The sequence below is a fragment of the Lynx rufus genome, unplaced genomic scaffold (assembly GCF_022079265.1).
Source record: "Lynx rufus isolate CCGP_SWC_20201006 ecotype Redwood Valley unplaced genomic scaffold, mLynRuf1.p SCAF_3, whole genome shotgun sequence".
NCBI classification, from domain to species: Eukaryota; Metazoa; Chordata; class Mammalia; order Carnivora; family Felidae; genus Lynx; species Lynx rufus.
In genome coordinates, this window is record NW_025814845.1 from 80,241,721 (window position 1) to 80,257,500 (window position 15,780).

At 37.0% G+C, this 15,780-nt stretch overlaps 1 protein-coding gene across 1 annotated transcript in view; it reads left to right on the forward strand.

The window, feature by feature from the left end:
* The window catches only part of MTTP (microsomal triglyceride transfer protein), a 46,568-nt gene continuing 30,788 nt past the window's right edge, over positions 1–15,780 (forward strand). Inside the window, exons 1-6 of the mRNA XM_047091612.1 lie at positions 1–61; positions 6,260–6,447; positions 7,754–7,897; positions 13,865–13,972; positions 15,173–15,289; positions 15,618–15,757. Coding sequence (XP_046947568.1) covers positions 1–61; positions 6,260–6,447; positions 7,754–7,897; positions 13,865–13,972; positions 15,173–15,289; positions 15,618–15,757 — 758 coding nt within the window. The remainder of the gene's footprint in view (positions 62–6,259; positions 6,448–7,753; positions 7,898–13,864; positions 13,973–15,172; positions 15,290–15,617; positions 15,758–15,780) is intronic.

The window sequence follows — 15,780 nt, forward strand, 5'->3', positions numbered from 1 at the left end:
ATGATTCTTCTTGCTGTGCTTTTTCTCTGCTTCATTTCCTCATATTCAGCCTCTGTTAAAGGTAAGTTTGTGTCACCGTTTGCTTAACTTTAATTTTAATCACTGAGAGGAAAAAGTGTGTGTGTGTGTGTGTGTGTGTGTGTGTGTGAACAGTGAAAGAGTTTCTAACTAAATCGTCTTCAAAACTACAAAACTTTGGAATACTTGTGAAGGCATGACTGGATTGGAATGAAAATCAAATTCAAATTCCTACATACATTAAGGAAACAGAGGTCCCTTTTAGTTTCAGTCCCTTAGACTAATGTGCTCCTTGCTTCAATGTCTCATTCATGGTCTATTTTTAAAAGGGAGAAAAGAAATGCCAGCTATTGTTACCTGCTGCTGTTGGTCACTCACTGAATGCAGCTCCTTCATTTGAATTGTAAAAGAGGATTTTAAAAAATCAGTTTTTAAATTTTCTTCTAGTTGCTTAGCAATGTGACATCAAGAAGCATTAGGCTCAATGAAACAGGCATTTGATTTGCCAAAGAATTATGAATGAAATAGTAAAGTATGTATTTAATTGCATTGCCATTCAAAAGTGAGGATTATCATAAGTGGTGAATTAAAGAAAATAAAACTACATGGTATTGATTTAAGAAATAAGACTTATTGTCTTTGGATTAATAGTGTTGCTAGTTGGTAGTTTCTACTTTAAGATAAAGTTGATTTTTAAAAATACATATGAATTGTATACCTTTCAGAACAAACATTTTATGACGGTATATCGGATGGTTTAGGATGGTTTATGGGATGATTTCTAAAAACTGAATGAAATGTATTATTATGGAATCTTCTTTTAAATCAACCAGAATGTGAACAAACTCCTTGGATTTCTAAATGTTGCACCTGTAAAATAAACACTTTTAGAGTCTCTTACGAGGATACACTGTCAAAACCAGTTGATCTAACACATCACTTAGCATGCATGATAGGGTCCAGTTTTTATTAAAATAATAATTAATAATAATTAAAAATTATTATTTTATGTATCCTAAGTGATACAAAACAATTCACATTAAACTTCTAAAACCCTTTTGGGATAATTATATTTTCATAAGTGAAATTTGTCTCAAGATTTCTCATGTGGAAAATTTCCACATGAGGAGAGAAGACAATCTTTGTTATTGAAGCAGAAAAACGCAGGGCTAAATTTAAATTATTTTACCTAAGCAAATAACACTTTAGTTTCTTGAACTAAAGATTTCTTTAGTTTCTTAAAACACCAGTTTCTAAAGTGTTTAGTATTTAAAAATACAGTCCTTACTTGCTATTATCTGCCAAATGAATTGTAGAGTATTTGAAATATGAGGGATTTATACACCATAATATCAAGCTTAATACCCTTATTATTTTGAGAAAAATAATTGAACTATGGTAGTTATTATATACTTCTATTTTTTCTACTCTATAAAGGAAAAAAATTGGATAACTTGGTGTTTTCAAATACATGCAGTTATAATGACTGAAACACACACACACACACATACACAACAATGACATACAGGAAATATGGTTTAAAATATGACAGATAGCTACCATGTGTTGTGTACAAACTCAGTGGCGAATCCAGAGTTTTAGAACCTGAAGCTTATGCAATTTAGGGGGCATCTTGAGAAAAAATTGCAAAAATACCTTACTTTTGCAAATGTTACTGAAAGAAAAGATATGGCATGTGTGCACATTGCTAGGGTGCCCTTCCAAGATCTTGGAAGGAGCTTGGGCAAGTGAGGGCCCCAAAGCTTAAGCATCATTAGCTTCACGGTACAAGCTACCTATACCAAATATCATAAATAAAAAGTATAGGACTTGGCAGCTCTCTCTCTACCTGAATGTGATAACTTTTTGTATTACAGTACCATGATTTTATTATAGATTCCTTGCCTTCTGTAATGATTGACATTTAAGAAACAAACTCCTTGTGAAAGTCTATTTAAAAAATTTTTTTTTCAACGTTTATTTATTTTTGGGACAGAGAGAGACAGAGCATGAACGGGGGAGGGGCAGAGAGAGAGGGAGACACAGAATCGGAAACAGGCTCCAGGCTCCGAGCCATCAGCCCAGAGCCTGACGCGGGGCTCGAACTCACGGACCGCGAGATCGTGACCTGGCTGAAGTCGGACGCTTAACCGACTGCGCCACCCAGGCGCCCCGTGAAAGTCTATTTTAAAATCAGGCCATGGTAAATTTGGGGATCTCATGTATCACCTCAACACCCATGTTATATTTAATTATAAATGCAACTGTTTGGCAAATCCCCAGATCTGGGCAGATATTGAGCAGAGGTTGGACTGAGAGAAGGTGGGTGAGATTCGTACAGATGAGGGTCTATTTAGAAGAGATAGGCTGAGTATGAATGTCCTAAAGACTCAAGTTTCCCCTACTTTTTCTCAATCATATTTTGTAATGGTGTATCTATTTTCAGTGCATTCTTCGGGTGTGCTTTTACTTTTGCTAACCTAGGCATGAGCGTTCTGTTTATTAATCTTGTTATCTCTGAACACGACCGATTCCTTTACTTCCAGTCTTGCTCTCAAGTCCCTGGCCTGACCCACGCTTTTCAGTCCATTCACATCAATCACATCTTCCAATCTTTTTCCCTTGTCCTTCATCCTACTCTTTTACATTTTGTCTTAAAGTTTTCTGTTGGAATCCTCAATTCCATTTGCCTACCCTTACCACTGTTGCATGTGCCTTTAAGTCTCACCTTGAATTTACCTGTTTCAAAATACATATTTTAAGATATTTCTTTACAGGTTGAAAACCAAGAGTTTTGGTGCTTTTAAGTCACTTCAAATTTTTAAATGCATTTGAAGGGACATGTTGAAGAGGTTTTGTCTAAATTCGGTTTCAAAAAATGCCATCCCGTATACTCTATAGAGTAACATCCTAAGAAAGAAGTAAGTCAACAGTATAAACAGACCATGCTCCCATCGCCAGTGTTGCCAGATCTCTGAATAACGTGAACAGAGAAACACTAATCAAAGAGGAAAGGATAACAGGGACAATATTACAGCATGATTCACTTATTTGAATCATTTGAGGTTTCATCTCTTGTTTCAAGAGGTAGGAAAAAGATCTAGAACAAGGCCTATTCTTTCCTATGCTTTATCATTTCCACATCATAGTCAAGTTCTGATCTATTATATATTGTCTGCTTTCACATTCTTTTGACTGGTAAAGTAAGAGCAAGGAAAAAATGATCAACATAATACTTTGGAAATCTTTAAAATTTAAGAGAGGCTACCTTCCTACAAACTTTTCATAGTTATTTTAACCAGAAGATATCTTTATGTAGCCCACAAAACTTGGATCTTAGTAAATTTAAACATCAAATTCTGCATTCTATCTGCTATGTTGGGTTGAGAGCAGAGTCAGCTTTTCTCAGCTGTCTATAATGCTTACCTTTCAGAATTGCTGTGAGGATTAGATAAGACATGTTATTTCCTTTATGCCCTCTGTGGAATTCGATAGGCATGATAAAAAGAAGGCTCTCTGGCCAAAATGTCTTTCCTGATCAGAAAATCAATGTTTGAACCTGTAGCAGTGTCCCCAGTTAAAATGTGGAAGACTTTGAGGTAGGGGAGGCAAGAGGTAGTCATAGACTTTATCTCCTCCAGGGTTTTCCTGACTTTTTTTTCTTATTATCGAGAGAGAGAGAGAGAGAGAGAGAGAGAGAGAGAGAGAGAGAGAACATGTGAGCAGGGGAGAGGGACAAAGGGAGAGAGAGGGAGAATTTCTCTCCACAACATGGGCCTTGATCCCACAACCCCAGGATCATGACCTGAGCTGAAATCAAGAGCCAGACACTCAGCCAACTGAGTCACCCAGGTGCCCCTTTCCTGACTTTTTTTTTTTTGTCTTCTGTATCTTACACCTGAGGTTCTGCCTGATTTGCTGCTTGGACACAGTGTATGTTTGTATGTATACTCTTGGATACTCCCCTCCCACACTTCCTTCTAGCTTTTCTAGATCCCTGTTCCTTGTCTCTGTATCCCCTTTCTTTGAAGGTTTGTCAAAATATATAACTTCACCACCCAAAACTTTCCTTTTTGACCTCATCTTCTGTAGTGCCTTTCACTGAATTCTGGCCTCTTTGGCCTCCCTGCTGTTCCTCCATTACACCTGCACTGTGCTCTCCTTAGGGCCTTTAAACTTGCTATTCTGTCTATGTGTGTGGAGGGCTGGGGCAGGTGCAAGCATGGAGATAGAAGGGATGCCCTTCCCACAGATATCCATGTGGCCTAAAGCCTTTGTCCAAACTATTACCTTCTCACAAAGCTCTTTCCCTCAGCATTCCCATTCCCTTTCCTGTTTCATTTTTCTTCATTAGCACTTCTAACATTTCTAATATGCTTATATACTTTTTTTATTGCTCATCTCCTCATTTAAATGTAAGCTCCACAAAGGCAGACATTTTGTCTGCTTATTAGTTAGTACAGCCCCAGAGCCTAGAAAAGTGCCTACCACCCAGGTGCTCAGTCCATCCTTGTTGGATGTATGAGTGAATTCCTAGCTCCCTCCCTAGGAATGGAGAAGAGTTCAACCTAAAGGTTTAGTTGTGTGTAGTACAGGCAAGAGCATGGTCTCTAGAGCCAGACAGCCTGGGTTCAAATCCCGACTCTATCACTAACTGTCTGGGTCATCTTGGGGAAAATGTATAATCTCTATGCCCTTCAGTTTCCTTATCTATAAAAGGAGACTAATAATGGTACCTACCCCACTGGGTTTTGTGAGAATTAAAGAAGTTAATGTACATAAAGCACATTGAACAGTTTATTAGAAACAATGTGTTTTTTTAATTAAATTTTTTTAATGTTCATTTATCTGAAAGAGAGAGAGGGAGGGAGTGGGGGAGGGGCAGAGAGAGAGAGAGACACAGAATCCAAAGCAGGCTCCAGGCTCTGAGCTGTCAGCACAGAGCCTGACACGGGGCTTGAACTCACTGACTGAGAGATCATGACCTGAGCCGAAGTCGGACATTTATCTGACTGAGCCACCCAGATGCCCTGAGACGATGTGTTTTGGCCATTTTTTTTTCCTCTCAACAGGAGGCACTATAGTAGATGATGGAGACAGTAGACTTCAGAAGTTTTCTTAATTTTTGGCTTTGCAAAGTAACTTTGTTTTCTTTCTCAGCTACCTCTCTTCTGGCCTACTCATTTGAACTTCCTTTCCTCGCCCTCCCTCCATACGCATATTTCCTGAGGGAAGAAAAATTTATGGTTGCTTATTATAGTTCACTAGGCAATGCAACCCCATTAGCACTGAGGAAAAATGTATACTGAAATCTTTTTTGACTATGTCCTGTGAGCCATAGATAGAAAATACACAGAGGGTTTGCATGACCATAAACTTCAAATCATCTCTGGTAAAGATTTGATCCTCCTGTGTCACATTTCTTTGGGTTAAGGTAAGCTGAATTAGACAATGTGTAAACTGCTTCATATATCAATTATTTTGGTTCACTATACTATTTGACATTAAGCTGCCGATGCTAAATTAAAACTGGTACTAAAATCTTGTGTAGTAAAACATTATTTTCTTCAGGAATAGCTAATTTAAAATTACATATGTATAACCTTGAAATGTACCTTTGTACTAAAAGTTTACTATAATTAAATAAACTATAATATTTTTACTGTAATTAGTAGAGTTAATTGCATTGGGGGGATAGTCTTTAAATATTCAAAATATCCAATTTAAGGAACTGCCTTCTAACCCCTAAAATTACCTTGGCATTGATCTGTTGCACTGAAATGATATATTAGTTACAAATAGTTTTTATTAATTTTGTAAAGCAATTCCTGGCTAAACCTCTACCTGGAATCATATTCATTTTACCTCAATAAAGCTGGAGAGAGAAGAGAAATCACATTCATATAATTAAAAGCAATGCAATGACATTTCCTTAAAAAAACTGTTCTATAGTTCAACCAGAGCGATATTTAGATCATCTGATTATTGATAAAGGATACAAATTAATGTCTGTTCTGAAATGGAAGTTTATTTGTTTGTTAGTTGTTCTTTTTGTTGTTGTTCAAGTCAGTGATTTCAGCAAATGGAGAATAGAACCATCTTTCATTTAGCAAATATTACTAAGGTCCCAGTAGGCAGCACTATGCTGGACAAGGAATGCATTGATGGCAAGATAGCACACTCCATGGCATGACAAGTACCTTACAACTGAGATTTGACTTGTGTCACAATCTTTATGCAGGTCACACAACCGGTCTCTCATTAAATAATGACCGTCTGTACAAACTCACATATTCCACTGAAGTTCTTCTTGATCGGGGCAAAGGAAAACTCCAAGACAGTGTAGGCTACCGAATTTCATCTAATGTGGATGTCGTCTTACTGTGGAGGAATCCTGATGGCGATGATGACCAACTGATCCAAATCACAGTAGGTATTTTCTACTAGGCATGCAAAGATTAGATGTCAGCAAAGTCTTTGAGAAATGTTATCATTTGAGAGCAATTGTTTTGTGCTCTTGGTTATATATCCCTTTACTTTGTTATCTATCACTAAAATAAATAGATCTACAGTTTTGGAGTTTTTGCCAATAAAAAGTAATCTGGTCTTTCTAAGTTGTTGAAGCAAGCAAAAGAAGGCATATGCTAGTGAGTAACTATGGTATGATGTCCAGGTCTATATTTCTCACTAATAGGCACATTAAACTATAACCCAGTTGAAATGTTCTAGGAGTGAGGAGTCTAGAGTCTATGTCATGTGAAAAACAATTAAGACTACTTTCACTGAAGGAGGAGATAATATTGGAACCTCTCAATTTTCCCGAGTGCCTCCATATAACGGAAGTACCAATGAGGAAGTGAACCCATTCTGTGTTCTTCCTGAGGAAAGAGCCAGGTGCTCTCCTGCATGGCCGTATTTGGTCAATTATGACAGTTTAGATTTATGTGTTGAGAAAGGAGGTCAAATCATATGGTCTCTGGGACCTCTTTCAGTTTTAATATATGGTGATTCCATATTTGCTTTCAAAGGCCTAAAGGCAGTAGATTTCTCTAGTAAAGTCTGTTATTCTTCTACGTGTTGGTGTGAAGCAGGTACACGGGACCAAGATTTGTTCCATTATAACTGATAAGTAGTTGTTGATAAACTTTATAATGAGGTGTCATTGCAATACATGTATCAAGTGATCTTTGCTTCTTTGGATGTCTCTAATAGCTGTTGTGACTTCCAGGTTGGCTCAAAACTTCATCATCCACCTCTCTAAACCATTTCTCAATAGAACAGTAAACTATTCTGCAGAAAACATTATGTACCTCCTTGTTCAGTAATCAGACTGTTCATCTTTGATTTTGTATATACAAGTGAAATACAATGGGACAGGATTCCTTTCCAAAAAATGGTAAAGAAAGTGAGGAGACCAGGCAGACAGCAATAGTCAAAATGAATAAGGAGAGTGACAGTGACAAAAAAGAGCTACCTTTCAGTCATGATTATTACAAACCTGAATTCACAGATTTATTAAAGTATCAGTATTTTTACCTAATTCAAAAACCTAATTTTCATGTGACTTCTCCATTATTTTAAAGTTAATGGCTAAGTCCTATGAATCATGAGTTGAAAAGCAACAGAATAAGTTATGGCCAACCCTGTTTATTGCTTTAGCATTTTATTTTCTAAAAGACTATGATGGAAATAGAGATAGCAAGTTTTTCTAACATGTTTCTTTCCATGCTTCCAGATGAAAGACGTAAATGTTGAAAATGTGAATCAGCAGAGAGGAGAGAAGAGCATTTTCAAAGGAAAAAATCCACCCAAAATCATAAGAAAGGAAAACTTGGAAGCGTTACAAAGACCTGTGCTCCTTCATCTAATCCATGGAAAGGTAAAAGTGATTTTGGGGGTCCCACATCTTTTTTCTCCTACTTCAAATTTTTCCTTCTTTCTGTAGTTATTACATTGAAATGATCATGATATCACTACTTTTATAGTAAATGGAATTTTTTCAAGAACTAATAAGTAGAGGTTGCAAACTAAATGCTTCAGAAGTCAATCAAGGCGTTGAATTCACTTACATTTTCTAGCCATTTGTTTCTTATTTTTGTGAAAATCTTTACAATAGAATCAAGTATTTGTTTATTGAGAGGCACTATTAAAAGGTATATTCCTTATTAGGAAGGATTAGAAAGATATTGTAACACATTAGGTCATCACAGATGATTGTGTACATCATTCAGGAAAGCAGACAAATTGTGAGAATGGAATGATCTAGCTTCATTCGATAAATGATATTAACTCATGAGACTATCAGTATCTGGCTAATGCACAAAATTGAAGCTTTTGAAAGGGCATGTCATTCCTAAGGTAGAGTTGGTGTTTTTAAAAAGTACTTAGAGGTTATTTAAAAATGATGACTTTGAAAAGTATTTTATATATTAAAGAATGAACACTATAACATCCATTTGTAAATTTGCTCAGAAAATTCTGTAAGTGTGCATTACTTATGGTTTGATTGTGATCTATTACAATGGTCTTAATATGTTTGTAACTGAGAAGAAACTGTGATCAGTGAAATACTAGGCATGACATATGTGGGCTTATGAAAAGTAGAGATATTATATTGATGTACATAAAAATGTATCTGTAAAGATGTACACTCAGTTTTAGTTACCAAGGTAGAAAAACAGAGGGACCATTATAGTTAAAACTCTACACATCTGCAAAATGTCTCTAGATTCAAAATTTTTAAAGGTGAAAACAAATACTTTAAAATAATATAAATTTCAGACATGTGATATCTTGCTAATCATGATCTGCATTTTTATATAAAGCAGTAAAAGGAATTCTTATGTTGTCACCTCTCCTACAACCAAATGTGAATCCCCATCTCAAGGATGCTTCTCTTCTCCACTTGTCAAAATACTTACCATGCCCCAGGCATTGCTCACAGGCCCTTTCTTTTATAAAGTTCATATCTTTCCAGTCAACTGGAAATAATCACTTCTCTTTAGAACCCTCTTGGCACTTTGTAACTCACTCATGGCCCTTATCACTGTCCTTTTGGTCATTTGTGTCCATTACTAGATTTTGGGTTTTGGTAGAGAAAATTCCCATTCCTCTTTGTATTCTAGCCCCTCATGCTCCCCTTCATGCCCTTCCACTCCCTTCCTCTGCAAAACACCCAGAACCATGCCTTGTACTGACTGACCTGGTATTCTAAGAGACTTTCCCAACATTCTCCCAAACCCCATACTCCTTTAGGCTTATTTCTATTCAAGTGTTTATCATAGATGTTTAAATCCTCTCTTTGTCTGCAGTCAGCATTCAGAGTAAGCTCATAGGCAGCAATTGTGTCTTTCACTCTGTATTTTCAGTGTCCTGCTCATAGTGGGGTCTCAATGAATGTAAATTAAAGGAATGAACACATAAAGTTATATGGGGCTAAAATGAGTTGAACTTTGAGAAAGTCTTGGGCTATTGTTTGCTGAATATTAGCTAAATCATATTGAGCACTTAATGTGCACCAGAGGCCGAAGGCATTACATTAGTGATCTCTTTTATCCTCATGACAGCTCTGGGAAGCAGGTGCTGCTTTATCGTCCTCTTGTAATAGATGAGGAAACCAAAGTTAAGAGCAGTAAAGAAATTTGCCTAGGGTCACACAACTGGCAAGTGGTGGAGCTGGGATTCAGACAGGTCTAATCTCAGAGGCTAGGCTGGAAACCTCCACATTATACTGTTTTCTAATTGTAAAGTATTTGGGGAAGTACCACCTGTTTGGTTGACTTGCAACTTTCCTACTTTATCCTTCAGTATATCTATTAACTCATTTGATTTTCATATGGCACAACAACATGAAATACTATTTTCTTCCTCTCTGACCTTCTAATGTGGAAAGACACTTGAGCCCATAAAATATAAGTTGCATTTATAATCTTAATGACAACCTGCCATTTTATAGCCCCTTGGGTAGCAGTTGAGTACAAAGTCTTTTGTTACACACACAAAAGAACTCAGTGCCCTCACTGTTCAAAGGCTGGGATGGAGCTGCCACATCATTATTTCAATGACTCCAACATGCCAGTTCTACAGGAGCTGTGATTGTGATGGTTTACGATAGCCTCAGGTTAAAGTGCACTGTGGTATCTATCAATGATATGATAAAGTACCTGTTGGGAAAAAAAAATGACCCTGGAGACTAAGAAGCCATGTGGAGTTTTCAGCCACATCACTGTCAGAGAGATCATTATTTAAATGATCACTTCAGCCTACCATGAGAGGAATTAGGGAAGCAAGGCTGAGCTCCTGATTGGCAGTTTTATTGAAAAATATTTTCCTCTCCAGGCTCAAATTAAGTTTTACTCCCTGAAATTTCTGTGATTTCAGGGATGCTCAACAGCATGTATTTTTTGTCCTTCCAGAGCCCCCTGTTTTAAGCTCCCATATTTACATGGTAAAGGAGAGCCCATTAAAACACTCAGATGCATATTTATTGCACATCATCCTTTTTCCATGCCCACTCATCTTCCCTATATAAGTGTTTGGGCATGGCTCTGGTTTTGTCTACAGATCATAAGTGAAGTTGGACATATGACAGTTTTCTGGTTACGTTGATTAACACTGACAAGCAAAAGATGCCTCAAGTTACAGCATGGATCCTTTTTTGGCCTGAAATGCTAATACAATTAACTGGATAATTACCAGATTCCCATTTCTGGTTTTTTCTGTCAGTATTGATTAAATGAACCTCATGGCTGCCGAGTTGGCCCTTTATTTTGTGTTGTTTCTGGGCATTGATTTGTTCTCTGAATCTGGCAGTATGGCTCCTTCACACACACTGAACCTCCGAAAGAAATATGACACCTTGAAAACCTTCAATTCTTCAAGTATATCTTCACTTGTCTGTTTTCCATTGTGTCATTCCCTAGCTATACTCTCTGTTAGATATATATCAAAGATATATTTAAAGACATAAATCAGCTAAATAGACTAAACAAAATGATAGCCTGTTTGCTAGGATTCTTTTTGTTTATTTTTGCTGTTTGGCCAGTTAATGGAATTTTGCTTTCTCTTATTCTTCAAGAATACATACATTAAGGGGATGGATAGAAGCATTTTTTTTCCCTAAGGAAAAAATACAATGAATCTCGACTGGTTCCACGGTGAAATTAGCCCTCAAAATTTAGCAGGAGACTTTCTATTCTATTCTAGAATAGAATCCTTTTCTCCTTTTCTGCAACTCACCTATCTTCTCCTATGTTTGGTTTCCTTGAGTTAAAGACTTAGTTTGTAACTAGGTGGTGTCACTGTTGCTCTCCGGAAGCTATGTGAGTTTAGATAAGAGTCCTGTGCTTGCAGATGTTCAGAGCTCATTTCAGAACTGGATGAAGTAAATCAGCTTTATGGCATGAATATAATAAAACTTACTTGGTTCCTGTTGTGAAATAATGAATTTAAGATTATTGCTGTGACAGCCACACGGATTGAACTGCAAAGTTCTGACTTACTGTTTTGTCAATTATTGAGAGCCTGCTCAATTCTAATAGTTGACATTTAGCTAATATGGATACCAGAGCTGTTTTCACTTTGGCTCACAATGGTCTGCACTTAACAGAATTTAGGCCTCAAAGATAGCTGTCATACAAGTGAGGAAAAACAGATGTGTCCACTTTTCTAATTTTAGGGAAATGATAGAAATTAATAGAAAACTGAAAAAAAATCTCTTTTTGTTTTATGGCTTATTTTGTTCAGCCTATTAGGGAAAAAAAGTTGTGAACACCATTTTCTTAGAGACCTGGTGGTCGAGATCAAAACTTGATCCGTACACATGGGCCATTGATAGATGAGTACTTAATCTTTTGTGTAGTTCAAAGATTAAATTGGAGAACTAGGTTTCCTGAAATTTTAGGTGAAACTTTATAAATAGTTCAGGTACATTTTATAGCATGGAAGGAAAGTGAGGATACTAATGATAATCATACAAGTATTTTTACCACTTAATGACTCCTTTTTGCTTTCTAAAGTACTAAAGCCTTGCCAAAAAGTCACAGACCATAGACATATGTGTATTGCCACTACATGAGTCCTTCTGACTGTATCTGGGTTCAAGAGACCCACTTATGAACTTTTAAAAGTCACGATATCTAGAGATATACTCCCAAATATTTGAAAAGGAGGTTACGCTGTAATTCCTAAAAGGAAAGAAGACCCAGTTTACAAAATAGAACATCAGAAACTCAGCCTTGGATCTGAGAAATTGCCAGTGATTTGTTTGAGAATATGATACCATGGATTTTCAGACGCTGAGGTCACTATTCCAGTTCCTTTTAACCTGGACAAATACATTTCCAACATTTATAGGTTCGTTTAGTGTAATGACTAAAATTGATTGCTGGATAAAATACCTAGTAAATTTGTCACTAGGCAGAGTATATGCAGAAAATAAAAATAGAGATTTGAGACACTTGTTTGGCTAATCCAGACAAAATAGTCCCTTCTAAGGTGTAAGAGTTTCCGTATAGATCGAACTGTGTTCAGATTGACATCAATTGAATTCATTGCCAAATTACTGAGCATTCTGTTTTACTTGAGAAATCATGGTTGATTTTAAAGAGAATAGTAAGACATTAAGGATATTTCCAGTAGGAATGCTCGGCTATAATTAGCATAGACCTTGGGAATTTTGACAGGGAAGCTATATCCATCCTCTATTTCTATCTTTTTAAAAAATTTTTAGAGAGAGTATGCACACATGTGTGCATGCATGCAAAAGCGTCAGCAGGGGAAGGGCAGAGAGAGAGGGAGAGAGAGAATCTTAAGCAGCCTCCACAGTTAGTACAGAACCGGATGTGGGGCTGGAGCTCAACTGTGAGATCATGACCTGAGCTGAAATTAAGAGTTGGACGCTTAACCGACTGAGCCACCCAGGTGCCCCCAGCCTCTATTTCTAAATTGTGTGATGTGTTTGGAGTTAATACTTGGTGAAAAGTGACACAGGCCTTCCAGGAAATTCCCTTTGTATTTATATTCTTGTTTCTTAAACATGACCTAAATTATCAAAATGGTATGAGACATTGTTATCACCCTTGTGCCTATAAATATCAAGGATAAAACAAAGCTAAGATAAGATGTTTGCTATTTCAGCCAAATCACAGTCATCCCCTCATTTCAACCTCTCTTCCTGCCTTCTAAAGGGACTCAAAGCAGCACCTGCATCAGGCCATGTCATGCTAGCAATCTCAACCTCAAATCCTCCAACCTTCTTTATCTCCTTATACCTAATGCCAACATGGATGCTCTGGAGAGCCAGAGAAAGTCACCCCTGTGGAATTTTGTCCATGGGGATTATGGTCATGTCTAGGCCCTTGTCACAGCCCTTAGAGGCTGTGCTAACTCATGACTGTCAAGTGTAATTGCCATTCTCTTTTAAGCACCAGTCTCTTTGTCATTTTAAACATTGGTTAATTTTTGTTTCAGGCAGAGTTATAGGTAGAGAACATGTTGATGTGTTCAAAGAGAATATTCCTGATTTCTCTTCCTTGGGCAATCCTTCTTGTTTTCATAGAAATCCCAGTCTAAATCCGTGCACTCTTTCCTTCCCTATACTATTCCCATCATGTTCAGAGCCGTAATTATCAGTCTCCCCAAATTTCATGTTCTCATGGTCTAGCTTCTTAGACATTTAAATAGCCTCTTTTCACACACAAAAAAGAAATCCCAGCTTTGGAGTAAACAGATCTCTATTTCCCAGATCGATAAGGGTGAAAATCTGAACTTTCATGCCACTTGTTTAACCAAATCTAATAAATGATGCATTTTTGCTTCATTTATGTTTGTCTTTCTTTCTCCCTAGGTCAAAGAGTTCTACTCATATGCAAATGAGCCGGTGGCCATAGAAAATCTCAAAAGAGGCCTGGCTAGCCTATTTCAGATGCAGTTAAGCTCTGGAACCACCAATGAGGTACTTACTAATATTATTAAGGATCCAGAATATTATTTATCAATAGTTAACAAAAATGCTTATATGGATTTCTATTTGTAGAAATTCAGTAAAAAAGTTACTACTATGGTAATGCTCAGAAAAGGTGAGTAGGGTGAAACAGATTGCCGTTTACCCCAATTTGTACCCAAATACAGGGTAAAGGAAATTAGAATCCATTATACTAAGGGGAACATGATATACTAAGGGGAGCATATAGAATGATTGAATGACAGAGATGCAGAAAACCTTGGGGAGCATGTCAGTGGCATCACTGTGCATCACTATCTCATGAGGAGCTTATTTAAGATATAGATTCCCCGGATTCACTGTGAAGATTCTGATTCAATAGATTAGAGAGGACCTGAGCATCTGTATTATAACAGTTTTCTCAGATAATTTGGATACATTATCCGTTTGGAGAACCAGTGGTCTATACCAACAACCCCCTTCATTTTACAGATGAAGAAACTGAGGTTAAAACTAGAGAAGTTAAGTGGTCCTCCCAGTGTCATACTTTGAGTCAAAAGCAGAACTGAGTCTAAGTTTCCTGTTCTGAATTCAGCCAACCCACGAATGGGCAAGAAAATCTAATCGCAGGGCGGGGCTGAGGGAATATCCGTTAGTTTGCTAGAATAAAAGCTGGGTGTGGTGCTGGCAGAGACTTGGAGGGAAGGCTCAGAGAAGCTAAACAGTCTGTACTGGCATACATTTGCCACACTCAAATTGTTAATGTGACTTATGAGCTGAATTAATCCCACAGGTTTTTAAGGATTTCTGGTTATATTCATCTAATCAAAGAACACATGTATACACACATTCACATCTAGATACGGCATTAAAAGTCAAATCCCCTTCCCACACAATTACCCCTTTTCCAGAGGTTTTGATTATGACCAGGTCATTTGTCCAATTCTCATTAAACTTTAGAGAAATATAGGAAATCCTTTATTATTCCTGGGGCAATAAGAAGGTGCTAGTAAGACTCAGCAAAAGAGGATGGAAAAGAATCCACATGTTATGGGAAGCATTGAGTTCTTCCTGTCTTACCATCTTGTCAGCTTGGACAAAAGGTAGTCCCCCATGGCATCTCAGGAACCCCAGTTTTCAGGCTACTTCCCACTGGAATTCAAATGGTTCATGGGAAAATCCCAAACACTGTATTTTTACTTTTCTTTTTAGGTGGATATTTCTGGGGATTGTAAGGTGACATACCAGGCTCATCAAGACAAAGTGATCAAAATTAAGGCCTTGGATTCATGCAAAATAGAGAGGTCTGGATTTACAACCTCAAATCAGGTATGATTGATATCACTCTCTTTAAGGCATTCAAATAATTACATTTTTAGAGATTAATTTAAAATAGTAGAAGAATAAGGTAACAATATAATTTTGGAATATTTATGATTTTTAGTTTAGGGTATTGTTTCATACAATGTCAAATGAAAAGGTTTGTTTTCATATGTTGTAAGTTTGGGCGGTGAAGGGAAGATATTAAGGGGAAGCTCTTTTGAACATCAAAAGACAGTTTGCTACTTGACTTGATTCAAAGATAAAAAGCTTATTTTTACAACTACAAATATCTATCTATCTATCTATCTATCTATCATCTATCTATCTTATTTAGGTCTTGGGTGTCACTTCAAAAGCCACGTCTGTCACTACCTATAAGATAGAAGACAGCTTTGTTATAGCTGTGCTTGCAGAAGAGACACATGCTTTTCGGATGAATTCTCTACAAACCATTGCAGGCAAAATAATATCAAAGTAAGATAATGCTGGAATATAAA